Genomic DNA, 25,412 nt, shown 5'->3' on the forward strand with positions numbered 1-25,412 from the left:
TCTCCTCTTCATCTTCTCAGCTTCTTGGATCAGTGCATTCCGAGGTTGCGTTTCGACATCACTCCTCCATCTCTTCGTGATCTTTTCGTATTCATTTCTTCCTCAATTCTGTTGCCTCCTTCTTCAGTATGCCTCCCGTGACGACCACGACGCGTGCTCGAAACAACGATGGGTTGATGGCCGGTAGTCCCGCTACCGCTCGAAAGTTATTGAAGGCCCCACGGCACAGCGGTACGGTGTGGTGTATTCATTGCTTCCATATAGAACCCGAGGATGATAAAATGTGGGGACTAGACGGTAGTGGTCAGAGACGACACAACTACTTAATAGGGGATGTTGGACCAAGAGGGGTGAGTTTTGTTCTTGCCTGTGAATCATAAGGGTGAAGTCCTTCCCTTCGGAATCCGCGAAAGGGCTTATTGGACGAGCCAACTAATTATGGGATTTATGAATGGCCAGAACTTGGATGAGAACACTGAGGAGCCTAATGAGGAGATGAATATTACATGCATGGTGGCGAGGGCTGGGCGAGAATGTTCTTTGAATATAGGGGGGTTGTATGGTGCCAGTAGCAGGGGATAGATCTTGTTTCCGTGGTATAACTATTCTACAGCACCTGGATTAAAAGTAATGTTTCCATCAGGTCTGTCCGTGTTTTGATGAAATCATGACAGTATATTGCCATATAGGAAGGGTCACTTTTATATACAGCGGACGATTATTTGAGAGGTACTACTCACGCGAGCAACTGCAAAGCACTGAACTGTTTGCCATATTTCCTTCTAAGATGCCTACAATGGAATGCGATACTACGTATGTACTCAACCTTTCATATGCTCGCGCGTCTGGTATATTTATTGACCCTTCTCCTCCTCTACTTTCTTTCCTTTCTCTCTTCACTCTCTCACCTTGCATCTTTTTCTTTTGTCTTTTTCTTCCGTAACTTTTCCTTTCATATCTCCAGCTCTGCGAATCCTTATTCCAGATGTGTTCCATTGTGAGTCTACTGGATAATATCCAGTGTACTATTATTAACGAATCTAGGATGATGCTACCACTTGCGAACCTGCGAATAATTGAGAGTACCGGGTAATAGATAGTGGAATGTCTCGGGGTGCTGTCTGGATCACAGTGCCCTATCCAACCGAATTAGCGGTAAGGGGGTTAGTTGATGGCACTTTCCAAGTGGTACGAAGGTCATGTACCTCTACTGCTATGCCAACGTGTATGCGCTTCTGCCACCGTACCGGCAGAGTGGTATTTTCTCAAGGCAGGAGGATGGCACGGCGGCCTCAATACGACCCAGCATACTCACGATGGGCCGAAGACATGGCAGAACTAGATCAGTTTGGACTTCCCATCTACGCACCCAGTGGCAAAACAAATCTGATTGCGCAATATATATTGGCCAACGGATCTGGACACAAAGTGGCTCGTTTGCTTGCTCGAGTAAATGGCATACTTCTCTCGGACATATACACGCCATGCCAGAACCCTAAGCTGAGGGAAACGATCGGCTACACCGAATATATATACCCCATGGCATTCGAGTGCGGGATATCATTAAGTGGCTTCCACCCCCTTAGCCACGCTATGCCTCACACTTTTCATCATAAGGACTTCGGGTAGCGTGTGGGGTCAAGTCTTGACATTCCCAAAGCTGAAGCAGAATGATGCCACAACTGTGGTACCTCAAACTGCGGAGGAAATTTTTTTTTGGTGTCTCAACCCATCCGCTTGTGAAGTTGTGCAAGTTCGCTGCTATTGGTATCCATCCCGACGTAAGGTTATACGCCCAAGCAGCTTGTTCAACAGTTTCCATGCAAGGCCTTCTGGCGGCCATCCACGAATTGCAAGTGCTTGAGTCCTCCGAATGGAGCCGGAATCCAAAATAAATGGATGGTGTTTCTCTGTGCGAATTGCCTCTGTGCGAAATGCCGGATCCACTGATCAGCACTCCCGCAGTCATCGAGACGGAGAGATGCTGCCGCATGCGCGAGCCGCTACGCACGTATATATCACCTGAGAGGCTGCTTAAGAGGCCTAACTAAGCTACTGCGTTGTAGCTGTAAGTCTAGTCTCGAACTTTAAGCCTATGCTAAACTAACTACCATCTTGTATAGGGAACAAGAACTGGATGATCTGAACTTGTGCCAAATAATGTTTTTCCACTCAGGATATGAACCATTTTCCAACTCCTCTTGCACGAGGAGCTCAACCGTTCTATTTCATACTCTCTTGCTTCATGGCCCCTCTGATTTCCTTTCCTCCTCTTCGCCTGTCTCTCACTTGCATCTTTGTCACCTCACTTCGATGCCCACAAACAATACGCAGATTCTCTCAAACTCGTTTACTATTTGATAACCCCTCCCCCTTTTGTCTTTCTCATTGGTTCTTCTTTTCTCTTCGCCTTGTTTACCCTGTCTTTCTACCTTAATCCTACCTTTCGGAATTCTGACACATTCATTCCATTTCGATACCCATAGTTCTCTCACAGATACATGAAAGTGCTCAACATACGACATGCGCTCTTGTCAACTCACGAGGAGACTATTTTCATCAGAAAGGTTGAGACCAGGCAGGTTGGGCTTTGCAGTACTCGCCAGTCATCGCCCTAATCACCCATGATGACCGGTACTGGTCCACAGTCGTAGGGCAGAAGTACTGGGGAGTGGTGGACCATCCGGACTAGTGAAGAAACCAAGTTGGGCATTTTTATATTCCAATAATATATTTTCACTCATGAAATGAATCATTTTTCAATATCCTCCTTTCGCACTAGTGGTCCTAGTCATCAGCTCATTGACATGCCAGGAAGGTCAGCGAGGTATGTCACTGGAGATGCCTCCCCTCCAATACACTATTTTTGTCGGCTTTCGACGCCTTGTAGAAAATTAATTAACATGAACAATTAATGAGTAACCTGCAGGTTGTGCCTAGGTCTAGTTTGAGTTAGGCAGGAAGCTGGTAGTACTTCTTTTTTGGTGCATCTGAATACCCTCAGAATCTACTTAGGTGCGTCTGTTGACAGTATTCTGGTTATCATGTGAACCCGAGGCCTTTAATGTACAAGGCAGATTCACATTTCAACCTCGTATTTGGGGCGACGCCAGTGGTGAGATTTTACCTCAAAATACTATAAGTTAATATATAGTCCCTTGGCAGACAAACCCCCTGCACACCAAGCCCACAGCATCTCGTACCTGCAATGGAGGTGGCAGTGCTTCCAGGCTGAGCCTCAAGCCTCACAACCTTTTTCCTCTCATATAATATTCCTCTCTCTGCTAGGTAACGACGAACTAACTTGCCAATATGAGCTGTCAAGCATTGCTTTCAGAACAGCCCCAAGGAACAAATCATCGACCCAGTGGGACGCTGCCTCAAGCGCCAGAGGGCCCCGGTGTGACACTATCGAGTGAAAATGAGGGCTTGTCGCGCAACCACATCGCGCCATGGTCCCACCGTTTACTTTGTTCATCGTTCGCGTTATGGATCGCGGGGTCGTACGCTGCTTTATCCTTGTTTAGCTGGATTGCTATTGTCTACCTCACTTTTCGGCCAATTACGAGTCGTAAACTCCGATATAACACAAACAGAGACTCCGGTCGCGCTGCCTCAACAGGCCTCACTCTTGATATGGAAAATCAACTATTCAAAGAAAATGAGGATTGGATACAGACAGCGAGAGTGCTAATGTCGTTTGTCGGTGTCTTTTCGATTCCCGCCGCCTCTGCGACATGTTCCAGTGCCGCTGCTGTTTATTCGCAGAGACGAACCAGGTCTACGAGTACCAATCTGTCTATTAGACAGGTCATGATGCTGGCTGATCGGAACTGGATAAACCCATTCACATATGCACGAGCCCTAACGCCTACTGATTGGAAACGGTATGGAAGTGGATTCCTAGCTATAGCCATATGTGTCCATGTCTTGGGATTCATCATATCTCCCCTCCAGCAGATCTTCCTGTCCTCGAAGACAATCAAAACGCCCCAATTGGGGGAAGGGTCGAAGAACTCTTCGACATTCCATACCACCTTGCATACGACCCTGGGTATACCAACAACACGGTTGTGCTAGCCACTCGCAACGCTCTTGGGCGGACCAGCGTCATGCAGCCTCAAACACAGCTATGGCCCCCTGGGAAGGAATTCTGTACTGAAGGATATGTCGACAATTGTCCCGAAAACATGACGACTTTTGCAAATATCTCGGCGTTTCCAGACCCCTTTCTCGCTCAATTGCCGAATGGGTATAATACTGGGTTAATTCGCCAGTATCTACCGCGCATCAACTCAACAACCACTGTTTCTCCCGCTCCTTTCCCAAAGAACTGTGGCGATACACCAGGGTCTCTATACTTTCACCACAAGAACGTTTTCCATTCTAGCGGTTCCGACGATTACTCTTGGGAAGTAACAGCGTGCATGCCGGCAGATATGCGGCAATCTCCCTGGATCTCAACACGAGATCGGCAGGACTTTTCCGAGGACCTGTATGTTGAAATCTCGTATGACGGAGTGAGCTCTAGCGAGGAGTCCCCTTCTGAATATGCTGTCAAGATAACAGTCAACACGACAGCCGGATATTTTGAGCTTCCCAACTACAATAATGGAGGACAAGCTGGACCGCTTTTAAGAAAAATACCGAATTGCACTGACAGCGACGACTGCAATGTTGATTATTAGTAAGTCTGTTCCTTACCTACCTAGGTATGTGCCTAAGTATCTTATTAATATCGTTGGTCGATACGTCCAGTCCTGGCATAATTAGGAACCCCGAGGCTGTCTATTTAGACTCCCACAAAGGCCCTCTGCAGACACTCACACTCGCTTTATTCGGCCCAGACTGCTTCTTTGAGTCATGGCCCCGGCTGGTATTCAAGCGTGTCCAGGGCAGTGGTTCAGCGAACCCGGACGTTTGTCTTAGCATGGCACCACTCGGCGGGCTTTTTCTCAACAACGAAGGGTCTCTGGATATACGAGATCCAGAAGAGTACCCCACCACGGTCCAGTTCCCCTGCGGCTTTAATGGAGCACAAACAGCCGAAGAAGCGATCTACTCCTGGCTGAAGACATTCCACCAAGTTAGCAGCCGCCGCCTCGAGAACGCATTCAACGCCGCCGCCTTTCTGGCGAACCAAGCCTGGATGGAATTCGGCAGTGAAAAAAGTGGATATGGTGGCCTGACGGTAAGTTGGGACATGGGGAAGGATACTTCGATCCCGACGTTCTCAGTTGGCGGTATCGTGACGGTCTCGGTTTTGCTGGGTCTTTATCTGTTTATTTTAATGGGGCTTGGGTATTATTCTGCTCGAACTCCTCGATGGACGGAACAGTTAGATTCGTTTGCGATGATGAGGATTGGGGCTTCGGTTGCGGATGACGTCCCTTTACTTGCGGGTGTTGATTCGAACTATGTTGCCATTCTGGATAAGATACCTGGCGTAATGGGGGATTCTGCGCCAGAGCATGAACGGATTGGAAAGCTTGCACTTGGAGGATCTGACCCATTAACGGGCAAGCGGCTATATGCCTCTTATAAGTGGAGTAGTGTATAGGTACGGTGTCGTGCTACTTTGTTTTACTACCCTGAGCAAAGGGCCGAATTAGTTTCGAATTTTGACTTTGATCGTGAGAAGGCAAGTCTGCCTTCAGGAAGATATCCATACGAAATGGAGATAGCTTTTATGTTGTATGATGAAATTACCCACCAACCTTACCGTCTGGTCAAACCTGGGATTCGATATACCAGCACACATCAACCTCGGAAATCTTTAACTTACTTCGAAAGATATTATAGAAAGAATAATGCAATATGTATCAAACTATCTGTAAATGCAAAGATCACTCTATCAACCAGATAACTGTAGGGTATTGTTGAGCTCTAACACCACACCAAATCCCGAAACAAACACAAAAACCAAGTGAGAACAGATTCGCCACGCTGATGCAAGTAGAAGAGAAAATAAAAACCCGAGATATGAAAGGAAGACAAAATATGTACTCCCAAATGTCCATATGTCCAAGAGCCCAGGTAGAGCCCGGGATGACGAGAAGAAAAATAACTGCAGACCCATCCATGACAGGCATAGCGGGGAAATAAAAACGGATAAAATATAGAAGTAGGGAAGAACAAAAATTATATGCGAAAGATCACTTTTGTCGAAGTTCATGGCCTGCGAGACCCAAGACCTTTCAGCACGACTCGCCTGCTGGTGCCGATAGATCCGATATCGCCAATACTGCGGACTTTCGGCAAGGGGTGTCCAACCACGCTGCCGTCGCCAATCTCAGATCGGTCATCAGCATCATGGCCCGGCGGCATACTCAGTGCGAACTGGGGTGGGTTCAGGGAGCTGGAGCGGCGTGTCTTTTGGAGAACATCTGCAACCCAGGCTTCGCCCTCTGGGCTCATGGATTCGTACCGAGCACGCGGTTTGGGACCAGCTAAGCCCAGCGGCGTGGAACGGGAGTCGCTGGCAATTGGGGCAGTAGCGGTGTTGCCGGGGGAGTGGGCGTCCCCGATTGAATAGCCGGAAGACACCGAAAGACGTCTGCCGGCCGAAGAAGGGAGAGGGGCGGCCGTTGGTGGGGGTGAGGTGAAGGAGGAAATATGGCCCGTTGTCACTGCCCTAGTGCCCATTGCGTCGGATGCGGTTGAGCCTCGTCGTTTCTTGTGAACAGTAAGTGATGAAGGTGGCCGAGCACCGAGCACGGATGGTGGTCGGGAGGGGGTAGCCCGGCCGGAGGCAAGATATGGGGTAGCGGGGGACAACATAGTACCCGGAGAAGCGTAAGACGGCGATGAACGTGTTTTTATCCCCTGCACCTCCACACGGGGCGTCTCAGAAACCTTACGGCGACCGTGATGAATGACGTATTCGCGAAGGTATTCGCCAAGGTCAGCCCATCCACCGCCGACACGAACCATCACTCGCTGCCCTTCTTCTCCGACAGTGCGGACGAACAGTTTTGTCGGTGCGGACTGGCCCCCGTGATGGAGGTGATACAGTTTGACACAGCTGTCCTCTGTCTTGTAGGCATGGGAATGCCGTCTCCGGGCAGCTGGCATCAACGTCAGAGAATTTGCGGGAATATTGTTCCGAGCTGAACCAGTGGGGGATTCGGATCGGTACCGCATTCGTCTGTCTAAGGATGACGAGGATGAGGATGTGTCCGCTTCGTGGTTGGAGTCGACCATATGGATATGACCAGGCAACGAGTTGAGAATGGAGTTAACCTTTTCGTCGAGCTGGTCTCGCGGTTGCTTGCTCTGTTTGGTTGGCGAGGAAGCGCGGAAACCAAAATCGGTAGGTTCAGATCCATGCTCTTCTACATAGGACAGCTCTTGTCTCTTCACACCCAGACTTTCGAGACTTGGATGGGCAGTCAGTCGCTGCCGCCATCGGAGGGACTTGGGCTGAAGAAGGTGTTCCATGGCTCTTCGGGCGGAATTCATCCCGAATGTCTTTTTGTTCCGTTCCGCAATTCTTGCCATCTCATGTTGAGAATTCAAGTCGGTTGCGGACTTCCCTCGTGACAGTTGATGACGGTGAGTAGGGAGACGTGGAACTGGTGCAACGGATGCAGCAGAAGTATCCTGGGATTTGATTTTGCTTCGTGTCTAAGAGAGTCAATTAGCGATGAGCGTATAAGAGTGCGGACAATAGTTTCACATACCTTTGGGGGTTCGGGGAAGTCGCCAGATGTAACAGAGTGTGTGCTAGTCCTAGACGGTTTCACACTAGCCACACCTGGCGCCGATTCGCTTCCAAGGCCCAACTCCAAGCGTTCATTGATAAAACGCTCGAGAGGCAGGCTGACCGTGCGACTCTGTTGGAAGGAGACTCGCGGGTCGGGCTTTTGGTTTTCCAAACGACGGAGGCGATCCTCTCTCAAGGTATAGTCCCCATGGAAAGGAGCATGTGTAGATTCTGAGCGAGACGATGGCCGAAAAGGTGTCACATTAGAGGAAGCTGTGCGCGGCTCGGGTGCCTCAGGACTGGATATGAGGGAGGAATGGTCTGAAAGCAAGGAACCTACAGAACCAGTAGATGTCCGACGACGATGCGTAATTTGGTGCACTTTGCCATCTTTGTCGAGATCAGGCTTGCCTGGGCGGAATTTAGAAAGTTTAATAGGGCTCTGTAACGGCTTGCGAACCGTCTGTTGACAGGATTCTGTTATCCCATCATTCGACGGCTGGTAAGACTTCGTGGCCGTAGGATTTGAGCCCGACTTAGGTGATGCTACAGCCATGGGTATTTGGGAAACCCAGCCAAAGGGTCTCGATTTCGGCACTCGGATCTCTGACCTGTTTGGCGTGAGCACCGGAGAGATAGTTGCTGCCACCGGAGTATCACACTGAGTCTGTCCACTCGGCCCGTTCGGCGAGTTGGGATCTTGGCCGACGGGGGAACCAATAGTTCTAGGCTCAGGACTGACTTCGGTTGGCTGGGAGTGTGGAGCAGATTGCTTTCCTTGCTCGTCGGAGTTTCTTGCATTTCCATCAACGACAGTGTCATCAGGCAAGTCTTTGTGACTAGCAGAGGTTGTTAACTCTTCCCCGGCAGGTACACCAGCAGGAACGACAACCTTAGCACGTTTGACTTCCATCTCAGGTGCAGCGGAGTGTTGAACGCAAGGATCTTCGGCCAGAGCACTATGCTCGGATAATGGACTTGCTCTTGTCGAAGCTTGGCCGGGAGGTGACACAGCTCCGTCAAGCTGCTGGAAGCCGAGCGGGGGAATATTTTCTTTGTTTTCCGAGGTGCGATCAATTGCGCGAGGCGTATGTACAGGAGCTGAAAAGGGCTTTCGACTGATCGCAGGATCGGGTGGGAAGTCGGACTGTGTTGGTGTGTCTAGATCCTCTGCCACAACCACAGGTGTGAGATCTTCTTGCTTCTCTGCGATTGGAGACTTTGATAAAGAAGATATCGAGAGTTGTGAGTTCGGTGAGGCATCCCCTTTCACGCAATCTGCAGGAAGTGGCGTCTCTTGAAGAGGCACCGTTGATTCTTCAACAGATTGTGAGCTAGTCGGCTTTGCATCACCGGGCGAGAGTTTAAGATCACACTGAAGTTCAGGCTCATTTTCGATGACATGCTCCTGAGTGGAACAGAGATCATCTGAAGGTTCTGATCCAGCTGAATCGGATGCTGGGTCCTGTCGTATTTCCTCCAATGACTCTGCGCGCTGGAGCTCGGCTGCGCACATCTCAGCCATTTGAGCCTCGGCTTGTGACCGCAACAACGCGCTGTGAACCTTGTATTTATCGGCCTCTACCACCCACGCAGCAAAGTCAGACTCGATGGCTTCTAAGTCATCAATCCATTGTTCGGGCAACGAATCCGGACGACCCTCCAATGCATCGAGAACTCGGTCCATCCGCCTCCCCACAGCCACAACCGCGGATTCCAGTTTAACATGATTGGCAGCTAGGGACGCGTCGGAGAATTCGCTCGGGCCGAAGGCAGAGGAATGCGGGGTTCGTAAGGCGTGGAGGGAGGAGTCAAGGGCAGAGCGGGTCAAGCTCAGCTCTCGCAGCAGACCAGGAATTTGGCGTAAGACAAAAATGCGAACTTCCCAAGTGGCAAGTAGGGCGTTCAGTCGCGATAGATGTGGGAGAGCTCGCAGAATTGTCGCGGTAATAACAGCTGTAAAGTCGCTCAGCTGTACATAGCTAAGCGGCGGAGGCACGGACGCGCAGCTTGTGGCGGACGAGGGCCGAGACCTGAGATGGAATGTGGGCATTCAAAACGTGTTCCTTTAATTCTTCCACGTTAAGATCGTCCATTCCATCACGGATTTCGTCGGCTCTCTTCTCGTATCGCTCGACCACGCTTGCTAACAAGCTCCCGTAGTAGCTTTCCTGGGTGTTGCTAGGGGGGAGCCAAGAGGCCCGACGGGGTGGGATTTCCCCCAGTGTGCGACTGATGTGGAGGAATGAAGCCCATCCCCACCTTCGCGTCGCGCTGGTTTGGCCAATCCCATGATTGAACCTCTTTGTGCCATAAGTTCAAGTTTTGGGCAGCTACCGCGGCGCGTATCCCTAGAGCGCGTTCCGACGGCGACACCTGGGAGATACTTCGTGAGAGGATATCATGAGCGGCTTGTTCGTTCGAGGGGACTGCGTCCGTTGATGTGAGAGCTTGGAGAGTTGATTCGGGAGAGAGGTTGCTGAGGAGAGGGTCGAGTTGCTGGTAGACGGAGCCAGGGATTCTGTCAACTGAAGTTGAACGCGAGTTATTTCGGGAGTGGGATTGGACGGGGACAGGCGGATGGAAGGGCGACTCGGGCTTATCTGACTGGGCGCCATGCCGAATAGATGCTCGGCCTAAGTCGTGTAAAGTCACAGGGAGCCTCGAATGGCTCGAGGATGGCACGTAAGTGACGGGCGTCGGAACGAGGGCGGGAAAGAGGACTGTCGAGCCCGCATGCTGAGACGCGCGTCTTAAGAAAGTGCAGAACTTGGCAAGCAATAAGCTGGAAATTGGAAATCGATGAGAAATAAAGAAATGGGAAAAATGATTGGAAGTTGAGGAGAGATCGAAGTAAAGTGAGAAGAAGCGAGAAGTGAGGGAGTGCGGAGAGAGTGGATAGTGGGCACAAATGAGTGACAAGAACAGAAAGACCTGCTTTCTGATCACAATGATATCAAAACAATAGTTCGGAAGATTTTCTGAAGTTGAATTTATTTCTGGAAGTGGAGATCTGATCAGGGGGAAAAAGGCCCTAAGGTCTTGAGTGGAGTTGCCGATATGAACCGCCGGGTGATCCGCCGTACTATGGGGGAGAATACTACACTTTCTTCATTTTTTATGTTATAACTTGGTCAATTCGAGCATATCGAAGGGCTTGAACAAGGGAAAAAATCTCTATGTTGAACCGAAGAAAAGATGTCAAAGTGTTTCCGGAAGGGGAAACAAGGCTATTTGAAAATAGCTTCAACTTTAGACGCAAGGGAGAATATTCGAATATTTGACCAATTATTCCTTATATACTCCGTAGCAGATATTGACCCAGCAAAACCAAAACAAATTACCTATTTGGTCGATTTCTGCTATCACTATGCGGTAACGATGGCGTTGTCGGAACATGAGGGCGCACCTCCTAGCCCAAATAGGTCCAGGAATATCCCCGAGACTCTCCAGAGTTGCAGAATTGCAGATCTGCAGAAGCATCTTCTACCAAGCCTATCATCATGCAAGGGTTCCGCTACAGCCCAGACCTTCTGGAAGGTCTCCCGAAGAGCTCACTAAGGAGCTCAAGAAATATGAAGATTGGTTCTGGCTCGATGCGCCCAAGTTGAAGACGATTTCAGATCACTTTGCTAAGGAGCTGGAAAAGGGTCTTACCATCGAGGGTGGGTCTGTTGTCAGTATCCATTGCCCCATGATTTGAGTATCGAGTAGATGTTGACTGGAATCTTGGCTTGAACTGAAGCCTATGAACGTCACATGGATTATGAAATACCCAACAGGCCAGGAGCGAGGACGGGTTCTCACCGTTGACCTGGGAGGAACCAACATCCGTGTGTGTGATGTCTGTCTTTCCGCGGGAAGAGAGACTTGGAGCAACGTCAGCGGAAATACAAGCTTCCGGAGGAAGTCAAGACGACCACAAAAGAGGCCCTGTGGGGTTTCATTGCGGACCAAATCAAATCGTTCCTCAGTGAAAACCACAGTGGCCTCGGTACTGAAAACCCACTACCGATGGCGTTTACATTCTCGTTCCCAGTGGAGCAAAAGTCTATCCGCAGTGGCATTCTGCAACACTGGACCAAAAATTTCAATGTTTCCGGAGTGGTAGGACACGACGTAGTACCTCAGCTGGAGGAAGAACTAGCAAAGAAGGTAAGTTCACGTTCGACACCAAGGGAATCGAAACTGATCAAACTAGAACGTCCCAGTGAGAATAGTCGCCCTCGTCAATGATACAGCGGGGACCCTTGTCGCATCACATTACCGGGATCCGCATGTAAAGATTGGTAGTATTTTCAGTACTGGCTGCAACGCAGCGTACATGGAAGAGTGCCGGTTGATCCCAAAGCTGCGTGGCTCAGGACTGCCTGAAGATGCAACTGTGATCATCAACACCGAGTACGGTGCGTTTGATAGCGAGCGTAAGGTACTACCGTTGACTCCATTTGACCGTCAGCTTGACGATGAGTCCGCCCACCCAGGCAGACAGATATATGAGAAGATGGTATCTGGGTTGTACATAGGAGAGATGCTGCGCCTGGTAATGCTGAGAATGCATGAGGAAGGTATGCTCTTCAAGGGCCAAGACGTCTCGCGTCTCCGGACCGTGAACTCATTGGAGACATCTTTTCTGTCTGCTGTTGAGACGGATATGTCCGAAAGCCTCACCGACGTGAAACACGTGTTCAAGGAGAGCCTCAATCTGGAAGTCGCGCTGGACGAGCTGAAAGCGTGTCGTTATCTTATCGGCCTGATCTCGATGCGCGCAGCGCGTCTCTACGCGTGTGGAATTGCGGCCATCTGCAAGAAAAAAGGGATCCGTCAGTGCCACGTTGGGGTTGATGGCACGGTGTTCAGTAAATATAGTATGTTGAAGGGACGGGCAATGCAGGGTCTTCGTGATATTTTTGATTGGGAGGGAGACAGATTGGATTGGATTTCTCTAAACACGGCCGAGGATGGGTCTGGAGTAGGAGCAGCTTTGGTTGCGAGTGTGGCTCTTGACCCGAGTGAATTAGAAGATTGTAATGCGGAGGAGTATATGTAAAATTGAATTGTCATCAAACTGTTCGAAAATTGTGAGAAAAAGAGTTGTAGACGTGAAATCGTCATCTCTGTGATAGCGATAAGCACTTCACTAGGGATCGGCCCTCCTCCCTCCATCATCCACTTGCACAATGCGGTTCCGAACACAATTAAGAGACAGCAAGACCTTCTCCAGTAAGCTTAATCGTTAGAACAAAGGATCTGAGCTAACTAAATCAGAGCTCACCGCGTCATTGTCCTCGCTGGGCAAGGTATGTTGGATGCGCCTGGAGTACGAGGTGATCCGCTTTACCATCATACCCGACCAAGGCACACAAGTGTGGGCATCAATACCAGTCGTAAGCACAATGATATCAAAGATATCAGTCGTATGATCTATATATTCACTGCTTTTCAGGGAACCATTTTCGATGACACAACCTACGAGCTAGAATCCAATTCCGACGCCATCAATATCGAAGTCAATATCAGCGTCCTGAACCGGGCCCTGCGCTCCGCCTGGGGCGCAACACATGCACAGCTCCGACTAACTAAAAAAGAGAAGACCCCTCTCTTGGCACTAACAGTCCTCGCATCAGAATGGACAGAGGGAAACATGGCCTTGGCCACCAATGATGACGCCGGCTTTGGCGACGAGCCCAATTCAGAAGAAGCACCAGCCGACACGACAGGTGATCGAGGCCCACGCGAACGCCAGACATGGATCACGCAAGAAATTCCCATCAAGATCCTCCACGAGTCAGCAGTCGAAGGCTTGCACGAACCGCACTGCCCAGACCCCGAAGTGCACATCATCCTACCCAACCTGGCGCAGTTAAAGAGCATCTCCGATCGCTTCACGAAACTCGCATCCACAGATAGCAAAAACCGACAGCCGGGCGTGATGGCACCCGATGCGCCGGGGATGCACTCTGTCTCTTTCGGTGGAGCGGGCGCTAACACAGCTGCCACGGCACTATCCACCAACTCGTCTCCCAAGCTTGAATTATCCGCTAATATGCATGGTTCGCTACGGCTAGCTATTGCTACAGACGAGCTGCGCATCGCGAGTGTCTGGTCTGACCTCGTGAACCCGCCGTTGGATCCTGCGCAGATGACTCAGGAGGAGATGAGCCAGCTGCCCAGTGAGCTTAATCGAAAGCGCGAGGCGAGCGAGGCGTTCGATTTTGGTTGGGCTAAGGTCCGGATTGATGGAAAGGACTGGAGTCGGGTGCTCAGTATTGGTAGACTCAGCCCCAAGGTTGTTGCCTGTGAGTTTCGATGCTCCTCGGAATTGCCGCTTGCTGGTGCAAGTGCTGACTCGATTTCTCATTCGTTGTGGTTAGGCTTCGTCAATGAAATGGCACTGGTTCTCTACGTTTATCTGCCACATCATCGCGATGAAGAGGAATCTTGTTTGACGGTGAGTTTGCATTACCCCAAGAATGCATTCCTCCAACGACCTAGCCTTCTAACAATCGCATTACAGTATTATATCAATTCATTTACCACATGATCATGTGGTGGAACTTGAGCTATCGTGGTCATCTTCCAAAGTTCAGGCGTTTGAAGGTCGGAATGAATTATTAGAAATCGTTATTAATTAAGACAGGTGCATGTGAGAAGCCATGTAAGAAGAAGCCTCCAGTTCCAGAAAGTTCCAGCAAGCAACAAAATGTCAGGCCACAATAGAACATCAAGGGGAGGAGAATGATATACATAATGCCAGGAGTACAAGCCCTTGACTCCATGGATGAGGTCGCGCCAAAGAACAGCAAAGGTCAAGCTATGTGCAAAGGCAAGGCTTCAGATGGCGTTCAGTGAGGGAGAATGCAGAGAGATGGCGTGTCTGCCGGGGCAAGAAACGAGACACATGCAGGATGCTGGGGCAATGACAAATCTAGTGACAGGGGGTCGTATTATTCAAGGGTAGGGGGATGTGGTTCATCAAAGAAATCATGTGGTAACAAATAAAAGGCATAACGATAAAACAAACATAATGGAACAAAAGAAAAGGACATTATAGCACTGGGTTAGTCGGAGACTGTAAGCACTATATCATCGGCCATTCAGATAAAGTCTGATGGTTACTGGGCCATCACGTCAACGTAACGGCCCTTCTTCTTGCCGCGAACCGTGTTGCCCTTGCGCGCCTGGGGCGCACCAATCAAATCATCGATTGAGCTGGCATGAGTCAAAGACGAAGAAGGTCGCGGCGGCGGGCCGCTGGAACTACCAGGTGGTGTCGGCATAGCCGCTCCCGTAGAAACAGACCGAGGCGCAATACCAGAGAAGCCTGGGCTGGAGGATAACAACGGCGGGGCTGCGGCTGAGGACGATGGAGGCCGGCTGCCAGAGACCGACATTGGGGGCATCGGAGATGCACCGTTTGGTGGCATGCTACCAGAGCTAGCAGTGCGGCTGGGAGGAGCTGATCCTCGAGGAGGAGGCGGGGTGGCTTGGACCGGCGCGCTACTACCAGGGTCTTTCTTGTTGACCCATTTCTTCAGATCCTTGTCGTAGTAAAAGGAGCTCTCTTCACCAAGTTTAGCTCGGATAGGACCACCACCGGAATTGTTTTCCTCTTTCTTAGCTCCGCCGAACCACCCACCAAACCAACCCTTCTTGGCAGGTTGCTGGGCGTCCTTCTTAGCTACAGCAGAAGTCAGATTAGCAAGTGAGATAAGCAATAGGTGTTATTGATACATACCATCTTCCTCGGCGGCTTTCGCGAACGCTTCATTTGCCTTGCGATCATTCTCCGCTTTTTGGATAGCCGCTGCCCGAGCAGCAAGATCGTCGTCGTCGTCCATTATTGACTTCTTCTTTGGCTGTTCTTCGGTAGATGGCAGATCCTCCTCCTGGGCTACATACCCCGTGTCTACAGCAGCTGCAACCGGCTCATAAGAAACAGGCTCGTAAGACGAGCTGGGAACTGGAGGTGCGTAGGGTGATTCAGAGTCCGGTACACCAGCTGGCATACCAGGAGGGCCTTGGTAATAGGGGGATTCGCTGGATGTAGCGGCCTGTCCTGGAGGCTGGTAAAAGAGACCGTTCACCATGGGCTGTGCAGCTGGAGGGGCTTCAGCGGGTGACATAGCCTCTTCTACCGGAGCAAGAGGAACATAAGACGAATGCGGTGGCGTTTGTTGATACCCACCCGCGTTTGGCGACCCATACATTGGAGCTCCATAGGACATGTGTTGATCAATCGAGGGCGAGAGTTCTTGTGAGCTTCGACGTTGTCCAACGGGCGGGAAGTAGGAAGCAGATCTCTGAGAATCCATCGAAGACCGGCCCTTGAACTGCTCAGGTGAGCCATTGGGCGCATGTTGGCTGGATGGGTGATACTTGGACGCGCCGCTGATAGGAATAGGCTGCGCTCCTGTCGCTGCTCCAGGATAAGAACCGTAGACGTCAGATACAGACGGTGGGCGGCTAATCGTTGGTGTACCAGCCACGTTTGCGAAAGGTCCAAATTCCGCATTCTCGCCACCCTTACCGGACCCAGTTGATGCAGCATCACTATCATCACCTACCACGAAGCTATTGAAGCGAGCCCACATAGACCCCGAGACCTTCTCCATGCTTGGCCTCGAGATCCAAGAGCCACTGTCGCTGGTTGTCTGACGCAGACGTGCAGACAGCTCTTCAACTTCCGCAAAGAGGTGTTGGTGATAGTACGGCGAGGGACGAGTGGTTGCTTTCAATGCCGCTGCCACTGCGTCGCAATAGCCTTGCGCCTCCAGGTTGCGACCATTGTCTACGAGGCACCTGGCGTTCAGGATCTTAAAAGCCAACAGATGTGGCATATGGGCTGTTGGAGAGTTGCCGAGAACAGACGTAGCAAATTCATAAGCTTCAGTCAGCAGGATAGCATCTTGATCCACTAAGGAAGAAGGGCAACGCTGATGGTCAGCACCAAGGAGAGCGATCTTGGCGTTTGGATCATCGGGGCCACCAAAAACGGCAGCACGCGAGAAGATGTAACAGACGTGAGCAGCCTCTGTCCGTCCATAAGAAGTAAGCAGGTGACCAAGGGAAAACAGGGCTTGATGATCCTCGGAACTTCGGTTACTCAAAACCAGACCCAAGGTATCCTTCCACTTGTCTAAACCCTCGAGAGCATTCTTAGTAGAACCCTGGCCATCGGCCTTGCTAATAAGTTGCAGACCTGCTCGGGCAGACGGGGAACGAGTTCGTCAATGCTCTCTTCAATATTTCCAGCGAATATCTCGTAGAGGGCTGCAAGTGAGTCGGTGTTGGCGGATTTGGATCTGACCTCGCGGCGGACAAACTCCTGCACCACCTGTTTTGAAATTGACCTGTCCATGGTGGATGAGATGATCATCGCATGTCCCCAAAGACGACGATCGACAGCGCTCCAGACGGCCTTCTCCCGATCACCACAGATCAAGTATAGGCGAAGCTCCTCCAACCACTGCGCATCAACAGCATCGGGCTGGGCAGGCATTTCCGACGGGGCAAATCCTCCTGAGGCAGCTAAGCCGCTGGTGTATGATCCCTCTGCATCCGGGTTCGGTAGGTTGGGGAAGATGATCTGGCGGAGAGACTTTTGGATTTCAGAGGAACTTTCCAGGTTACCGTCATTCTCCACCAGAAGCTTGACAACCTTCCAGAGGAGGGTTTTTTCCTCCCGGCGTTTGTGTGCATCAGACTGGACTTGTTCGTAACTTGGCAGGTTTGAATTTTCGAATGCCGCAATCTTGCTAGAAAGCCAAGCAAGCAAGTCCTTCTTCTTTGACTTTGCTTTGAGGGGCCCAGGATGCTGGATAATGCTATCAGGGGAGGGCAGCCATTCGCTCAGCTGGGAAATTTTCGGTTCACCAAGGGTGGGTTGAATCATTGGCGCCACTTGTCCAGCGGAATAGCGAGGAACGTGCCTAGGGAAACAAGACACCACGGCTCCGCCGAAACCGAACTTGAAGATCGGAGCGCCCTTCCATCGCCCTAGGGAATCATGCTCATGTCCATCATTGGGAGCAATAAATTCCAGGTGCTGCGTGGGAGCCCGGGCTTGAGAAACGACCTGCACAGGAGCATACGGATTGACCGTTTTAGTCGGCGAGCCCGAAACTTGCACCGAAGCCGGTCGTTGGAGCGTATCAATGTTTTGCCCGTAGGAGCGCGGGCTCGTCAAGTCCCGGGCAGGTGACTGGGTCTGAGACCTGCGAAGTGGACCCATCTGGATATCGTTAGGTGGTGGAGGCACGTACACATTCGTCGCGGGAGCTGGAGCAGATTCTGGAGCCGGCGCGAGACGCTGGGCAAATTCATTGATATATTCCTGAGGGGCATAGCGACTTTGAGGCGGAGATGGTTGCACAGGTGAGCCCGCACTTTCTCGCTGCGATACGCTGACAGGACCATTGACATACTGCGAAGCGGTAGGTGTGATTTGTCCAAAGCCAGCTCCTTGCCCGCGCGGGGGAGAAAGATTGATCGCGGGCTCGAGAGATGGGGGCTTGTGTGATTGATCAGGCTGGTAAGAAACCTTTTCATGGTGTGCAAGCGGACTCGACGTCCGTGGCTGGAAAGGCAAATTTTGGCCAGGGACATTAAGTGGCTGCGAGGCATAACGATTGCGAGCGGAAGAGGTAGGAGGGGGCGCAGGGGGAATATCTCGGCAACGAAGGCGGCTTCGAGGGTGCTTGCAAGCCAGGAGGTTGAGGAGAATATCTTGCAACAGCAGGAGGTCCCGCCGGGGCACTCGATGCAAGGCTAGCATACGGATCCAGCTGGTCAGGCGGTTGAAGTGTGGATTGAATTGGGAGCGTGATAGGCTGTGCAGCTGGTGGTGCGGGAGCATATTGAGCCTGGGGAGGAGGAATAGACGACCCGGTCATCGTCGGCGCCGCCTGCGGATTAGGGGTGTACCGACCTGAGCTGGCAGGCCTAGACCTTGGTGGCGCCAGAGGAAGTTCCTCGTAGAAATTCTTCGCTGCAGGGGGGGGCAACCACGGCTGAGGGGGGAGCCGCTGGAGGGGGGAAGCCAGGAGCAGAAGCACCTGGAGGAGGAGGAGGTGGGGGCATACTAGTGACTGTTGGAGGAACAGGCTTTTGGGTAACGACCGGCTTTCGAGGTCGGGAGATATCATCTGGAAGGTCGTAAGGAGATTTGTAGCCCTGTTTTGACCGTTCAGCAAAGCTCTCTCCCGGGTTGCCGCAGGGTTCTGCGGTGGTTGCGAGAAGTATGATGATATCGCTCCGGTGGATGGCGGCGCAGTGCCTGGAAGAGGAACACCCTGCAATAGATCACCAGTGGACGGTTGGTGGGGTGTGTACATGTTAGGAACAGGGATTGGCTGAGAAAAGGCCTGAGGGGTCTGGAACGGACTGTTCAAGCCAGCTGAGAAACCATTGTTGGTAGATTGAACAGGTGTTTGATCAATGTGCCCCTGTGCAGGGACAGATTGGGCGGCTTCAGTCTCTAGCAGTATATCGTCATCGTCCAACGCCGCCTCCCAACGAGCCGCCAGATCATCATCCGGTGAATCGGCTAGCTCAGCTTCCCACCGTGCCGCCAGCTCTTCCTCCGATGGGTCGGCTGTTGTTTGGGGCTCCAACGACGCAGCCTTCAGTGCATCATCAAACTGCGCTGCAGCCGAAGCGTCACTAACCGGGGAGTCTAGAGCAAATCCAGCCGACTCCAACACCTGAGACGTGCTCTTTCGTTCGAGATGAACGACGGGTTGCTCCTCAGCATCTTCCTTAGAGATGGAGCCGAAGAAATCCTCATCGTCGTTCTTAGCCTCTGGCTTCGAAGCCGAGCTAAAGAAACCATCCGCGTCGTCATCATCGTTGGAAAATACGTTGTCGATTGATTTTCCCTGTTCCAGTGGTTGCTGAGGCGAAGCTGGTGTAGACTCATCTAACAATGGGACCCCTTCCTCAAACCTAGACTCGGCTTCTGGCGGCGCAAAGATAGGCTTCGTCTGGCTGTTCAATTGGTTAAAGAAGCCGTCATCGGATTCGACTTCACCGCTCGGCTCGTTTTTCCAGAAAGGTTGATCCTGAGTGGTTGTATCCACGTCCCCTGCGGCCAGGTCTAGATGGGCGTCGTTGGCCGGTGCAAAGGCCTCCGCGGCAGGAGGTGGTGAACCGGTATTCTCAGATTCAACTTTTGTAGAGCGAGATACGACATCCAGTTGCTCATTTTCGGTTGGAGCGATGACCTTTCCAGTGGAGTTGAAGACATCAGCACCCGTAAATGCTGCTTCCTCTGGCGATGGACGTATAGCTTCTTCAGCAAACTTTGGCTCATCGCTGTCCTGAATTTGAGTAGAGGTTGAGGCAACGTCTGGGATAGTATGGAAATTTTTGCTAGGAGGGGTAGCCTCTTCGGTGGGGGGGCAGCGTATTGCTAAGGTCCTTCTCAAAGGTGGCCCAGGGATCCTCAGAATCGGCATTCCCTCGTCTGCTTGTGAGAACAGTTCTTCGGTAGTGGTGGACTGAGTGGTATATTCATGTTTAAAAGCGTCCAAGGTAGATTCGGGCACCGTTGGTTGCTCCTCTCTTGAAGGTGTAGTCTCCGTCACAAATTTCGACTCCGGGGTGCTTCCTTGTTCCGCAGTATCTGAGGTTTCGGTTTGAACAGATGGTCGCGCATCTATAGTGGTGGGACCAGATTGGACTGAAGGTGTTTCGGCCTGAACTGGCTCTGCGGGCTGGGTTTCTGGCAGGGCGGGATTTAGGACGGCATCTGCGCTCTGAATAGATGGCGCAACAGTTGTATGAGCCGTTTCAATTGTCTGATCTGGGACTTGACAGGTCTCTTCAGCGGAATCAGTGTCTAGACACGCGGCCTGGTCCACCACCGGTGGTGCATTGTTCACTACCTCGTCCAAGCTCGTGTGTTGAGGCGGAATCGCGTCTACCTCGTCGGACATATCCCACGCAGAGAAATCCTCGCTCTGTGGAGATATAACTTCATCTAGGGACCCGTCCTTTCGCTCATCCGCCGCATTCGGATCCGACATCGCACTCTGGGTCGAGCTCATCGTAACAGGAGAGTTGTTCTTCTCCGGCCGTAACGCCGGATTCCATGACTCCGAATCATTTTCGGTCGCTTGGTGCGCCATATGTGCAAAGTTGTTCTCGATTGCCAACGTGACTGGGGAGAGGGGGGCTGCAGTCCGGAGGGACCAACCTGACACGTCTCCAATGACGCCTCAGGAGATCAACAATCGTGAAAGAAAAACGGGGACGAAGAAGTCAACTTAAAAGTCCATTAGACGGCGTAGATATAGAACAGAGCAAAAAACTCAAAGAAATAAATCGATCATGAATGCATCAGCTGATGGCGAAGAATAACCAAGCAGTCGGATTGTCCTAGAATAATGCGACAGCAAAGGGCCATCTCCGCCTATCATTCCCCCGGGTCAAGAGGCGCTGAGTCATCCGGATGCTATCCCGAATAGGAAACATGCAAACCCGTGATTCGGAGTAACTGATAGTCCGGCCGTTTTATGTCCAACCTTAAGAGTGCAACATTACGTCAGCTAGTTGTCGCCCACGGATTATGCACTCACTCATGTGATTGCGTGGCCCAACAGGCAGTCATCGACTATCCTTGAACGAGATTCAAAGCGGTTCTCCCTTTTTGTCTATTTCACAAATCTGTTTAATCGTGGCATTGACTGCATATTACACAAAGAAGCGTTTCGTTCCCTTTTTCGACCCTGGCAACATCCCTCCACTCTTTCATCATCATGCTGCATATGCGTTTGGACCAGTACTACCACACATGACAACATATACTTGAGATGAACCTTCCTTGGATGCGCAAGGCCCAAAAGCTCCACCTTGCATACCACCAGCAATCCATTTGACTTGAACCATATCAGCTTTCCCATAATGCGTTCCTCATCCGAGTACCTACACCCCCTGGACCACCCCGATGCACCAGGCACCTTGTCGGACTCGGACGATGACTTGGATCTAGAAGAGCTAGACCCCAGCACGGCATCGCCTCAGCAGTCTCGTGAGTCTCGGGACTATACCGGCCGGAAAAGAAGCTATGGGCCGGCTATCGCGTTGCGCAACTTGCGTGTCGGAGCGGCAAGTCGGTGGAGACGCAGTGCGTCTGGACGCGCAGACTTGGAGGATGATACCGATGCGCTTCTAGAGAACCGGGAGGAACAAGGCTTGCGGGACTCGCATGCAAGCTCCAGAAACCTGGAAGACGACGATGCGCCTCTCCTGGATCGCAGAGCGTCGACTCGCGATTTCAACGATGAGCCTCCCAAGAAAGGCAACCGCTTGCGCTTCCCAGGATTCAAGACTCCCGCATTTCTACAGAGCACATCAATTCGATTTGGATCGAATGACAACGACCCTGAGAACCAACCTCCCCGTGAAGTACTTGTCGGGCAGTACCAGGCTACTAAGTATCCGGCCAATGTGGTCTCGAATGCAAAATACACACCCTGGAGCTTTCTACCAAGAACCCTCTACAACGAATTTTCCTTCTTTTTCAACATATACTTCCTCCTTGTGGCTTTATCACAGGTCATCCCGGTGCTACGGATTGGATATATGTCGTCCTACATTGCCCCTTTAGCCTTTGTGGTTTCGATATCATTGGGTAAAGAGGCACTTGATGATATTGGTCGTCGGCGGCGAGATGCCGAAGCCAATGCAGAAGAATACTGCACTATAGCATTAGGAAGGTCCAACGCGATGGAGGTCACAAAAAAATCGCGAGACCTGAAGGTTGGTGATGTGCTCAAAGTCCGCAAGAACCAACGCCTTCCTGCCGATGTGGTGATTCTGAAGAGCATCTCAAATGACTCCGGCACTCCTCGTCATTCACTAACGGAAGAACCTGTCCCTGGGGCGTCTTCCGACTTGCTCGAACCAGGTCAAGGATCGTCCGAACCCACGAACAACACCACATCCAAGAATGGTGAAGATATTGAAAATCCACCAGCAGGCGACACTTTCATTCGGACTGATCAATTGGATGGCGAAACTGACTGGAAGCTTCGCCTGCCTTCCATAATGTCTCAATCGCTCCCTCTGGGCGATTTAGGTCGACTACAAATCACTGCTAGCGCACCTGATAAGAGGGTCAACGAATTCATGGGGACTATTGGGCTGGGACCACCCACTGGATTCTACGATGCTCATGTTGACAAATCCTCTGGGCCTCCAAACAATGAAGGAACGCCTGGGCCTGTGGAAAATCAATCAGCTCCCTTGACAATCGACAATACTGCCTGGGCCAACACTGTTCTTGCGTCTAATACTATCACCTATGCCGTCATCATCTATACAGGATCTCAAACCCGGGCTTCGCTTTCAACTTCCGCCTCCCGTTCCAAGATCGGCCTGTTAGAACTCGAAATCAACAACCTAACCAAAATTCTCTGCGCGCTCACATTTACTCTCTCGATCGTCCTTGTCGGTTTGGAAAGATTCCAACCAACAAACGATAAGAAATGGTACGTTGCGATCATGATCTATCTCATTCTCTTCTCCACGATTATTCCCATGAGTCTTCGGGTGAATCTGGACATGGCCAAGTCGGTATACGGGCGGTTTATCGAACGGGACAAAGACATTCCAGGAACGGTCGTCCGCACCAGTACAATTCCAGAGGATTTGGGAAGGATTGAATATCTGCTTTCAGATAAGACAGGAACGTTGACCCAAAATGAGATGGAGCTCAAAAAAATACACGTTGGCACTGTATCATACGCCAACGAGGCAATGGACGAAGTCGCCTCATTTATTCGTCAAGCTTTCGCGTTTTCGGGCAATACCTTGACCACCCCTTCCACTGTCTTCGGAACGCAGGCCGGCCATGCCACAGCGCCGCGGACAAGAAGAGAGATTGGTTCCCGCGTCCGGGATATCATCTTAGCGCTTGCTCTCTGTCATAATGTCACACCGACCACGGAGGAGGAAGACGGCCGCAAGGTGACGAACTATCAAGCGTCTTCGCCTGATGAAATTGCCATTATTCGATACACCGAAGAAGTCGGATTAAAGCTAGCATATCGAGACAGACAAAGTATTGTCTTGGAATCCACCGACTCCAAGCAGGTTGTGGTCCGGGCTCGTATTCTCGACATCTTCCCATTCACTTCCGACTCCAAGCGAATGGGGATTATCGTCCAGTTCCAGCAGAATGAAAGCGTGCTTGAATCCGGCAAAGATGACAGTGAAATTTGGTTCTATCAGAAGGGTGCAGACACTGTCATGAGAACTATTGTTGCAGCGAATGACTGGCTTGACGAGGAGACGACGAACATGGCCCGCGAAGGTTTGCGAACTCTCGTCGTTGGGCGCAAACGAATCTCCGTGCAGCAATACCAGGAATTCTCTACCAAATACAAACAAGCGTCCCTGTCTTTCCAAGGGCGAGATGCGGGCATGGCGAAGGTTGTGAGCGAATATCTTGAACAAGATTTAGAGCTTTCCGGTGTGACCGGTGTGGAAGACCGGCTGCAGCGCGACGTCAAATCCTCTCTCGAGCTGTTACGCAATGCTGGTGTTAAGATCTGGATGCTGACGGGTGATAAAGTGGAGACAGCGCGTTGTGTCGCTATTTCTGCCAAATTGGTCTCCCGGGGCCAGTACATTCACACAGTCACCAAAGTCACAGACAAGTCGGCTGCGCAAGAAGCTCTTGACTTCCTGCGCAACAAAACTGACTGCTGCTTGCTGATTGATGGCGAGTCCTTGAACCTCATGCTCGGCCAATTCAAAACAGCTTTCATCTCTGTCGCGGTGCTACTGCCCGCCGTGGTCGCATGCCGATGCTCCCCCACCCAGAAAGCTGAGATTGCAGACCTCATTCGCCAACACACGAAGAAGCGTGTCTGCTGCATCGGAGATGGCGGCAACGATGTGTCGATGATTCAAGCAGCCGATGTCGGAATTGGTATCGTGGGCAAGGAAGGCCGCCAAGCATCTTTGGCCGCTGATTTCAGCATCACGCAGTTCCATCATCTGACCAAGCTTCTAGTCTGGCACGGCCGCAACTCGTACAAACGGTCTGCTAAGCTAGCACAGTTCATCATGCACCGTGGGTTGATCATCAGTGTTTGCCAGACTATGTACAGCATCGCGAGCCACTTCGATCCCAAGGGCTTGTTCATCAACTGGCTCATGGTCGGCTACGCTACTGTCTATACAAACGCACCAGTCTTTTCTCTCGCCTTTGATCGGGATGTCGACGAGCGTCTCGCCAATCTCTACCCAGAGCTTTACAAAGAGCTCAAGACAGGGAAAAGTCTAAGCTATCGTTCGTTCTTTGGCTGGGTTCTCATCTCTGTCTACCAGGGTGCAGTGATTCAGGGTCTCTCTCAGATATTGTTGGATACTATCACAGGGCCGCGCCTAATTAGTCTTTCCTTCACGGCCCTCGTCCTTAACGAGCTGGGCATGGTCGCCACTGCAATCACAACCTGGCACCCGGTCATGATCTTCTGTCTGATTGGTACGCTGCTTGTATATGCGGGCAGCGTCCCCTTCCTTGGCGAGTACTTCGACCTTAGTTACGTGATTACCCTTGACTGGCTGTGGCGTGTTTTCGCTGTGTTAGCTGTGTCTCTGGTTCCGGTCTGGGCTGGCAAGATGATCAAACAGTCGTGGCACCCGCCAAGTTACCGAAAGGTCCGTGGATAGAGTTGGTGCTTATCATCAGTTC

General features: G+C 51.3%; 5 protein-coding genes across 5 annotated transcripts; 3 read left to right on the forward strand and 2 right to left on the reverse strand.

Annotated features, from left to right (window-relative positions):
* Positions 1-3,917: 3,917 nt before the first annotated feature.
* N7519_008361 (uncharacterized protein) lies at positions 3,918-5,560 on the forward strand (the record flags this gene model as incomplete). Its single annotated transcript, XM_057295137.1, has 2 exons — positions 3,918-4,495; positions 4,774-5,560. 2 exons carry the CDS (start codon positions 3,918-3,920, stop codon positions 5,558-5,560), a joined length of 1,365 nt encoding a protein of 454 aa, XP_057143019.1.
* A 611-nt stretch (positions 5,561-6,171) lies between these two features.
* Positions 6,172-11,401, reverse strand: N7519_008362 (GAS2 domain protein; the record flags this gene model as incomplete). Its single annotated transcript, XM_057295138.1, has 5 exons — positions 6,172-7,626; positions 7,683-9,661; positions 9,705-9,847; positions 9,912-10,444; positions 11,363-11,401. 5 exons carry the CDS (start codon positions 11,399-11,401, stop codon positions 6,172-6,174), a joined length of 4,149 nt encoding a protein of 1,382 aa, XP_057143020.1.
* Positions 11,103-14,249, forward strand: N7519_008363 (Hexokinase N-terminal; the record flags this gene model as incomplete). Its single annotated transcript, XM_057295139.1, has 7 exons — positions 11,103-11,381; positions 11,451-11,540; positions 11,591-11,860; positions 11,907-12,751; positions 12,839-12,928; positions 12,974-14,156; positions 14,223-14,249. 7 exons carry the CDS (start codon positions 11,103-11,105, stop codon positions 14,247-14,249), a joined length of 2,784 nt encoding a protein of 927 aa, XP_057143021.1.
* Positions 14,250-14,820: 571 nt separating this feature from the next.
* sec16 (COPII coat assembly protein SEC16) lies at positions 14,821-20,835 on the reverse strand (the record flags this gene model as incomplete). The annotated part of the gene is given in 4 exon segments (XM_057295140.1): positions 14,821-15,386; positions 15,444-16,887; positions 16,908-18,570; positions 18,590-20,835. The coding sequence occupies 4 exon segments, from the start codon at positions 20,833-20,835 to the stop codon at positions 14,821-14,823; spliced, it is 5,919 nt and encodes a 1,972-aa protein (XP_057143022.1).
* A 775-nt stretch (positions 20,836-21,610) lies between these two features.
* N7519_008365 (aminophospholipid-translocating P4-type ATPase NEO1) lies at positions 21,611-25,390 on the forward strand (the record flags this gene model as incomplete). Its single annotated transcript, XM_057295141.1, has 1 exon — positions 21,611-25,390. The coding sequence occupies one exon, from the start codon at positions 21,611-21,613 to the stop codon at positions 25,388-25,390; it is 3,780 nt and encodes a 1,259-aa protein (XP_057143023.1).
* Positions 25,391-25,412: the final 22 nt, after the last annotated feature.

Source organism: Penicillium mononematosum, assembly GCF_028829835.1.
Source record: "Penicillium mononematosum strain IBT 11891 chromosome Unknown utg000005l:1.0-9366267.0:1.0-9372171.0, whole genome shotgun sequence".
NCBI classification, from domain to species: domain Eukaryota; kingdom Fungi; phylum Ascomycota; class Eurotiomycetes; order Eurotiales; family Aspergillaceae; genus Penicillium; species Penicillium mononematosum.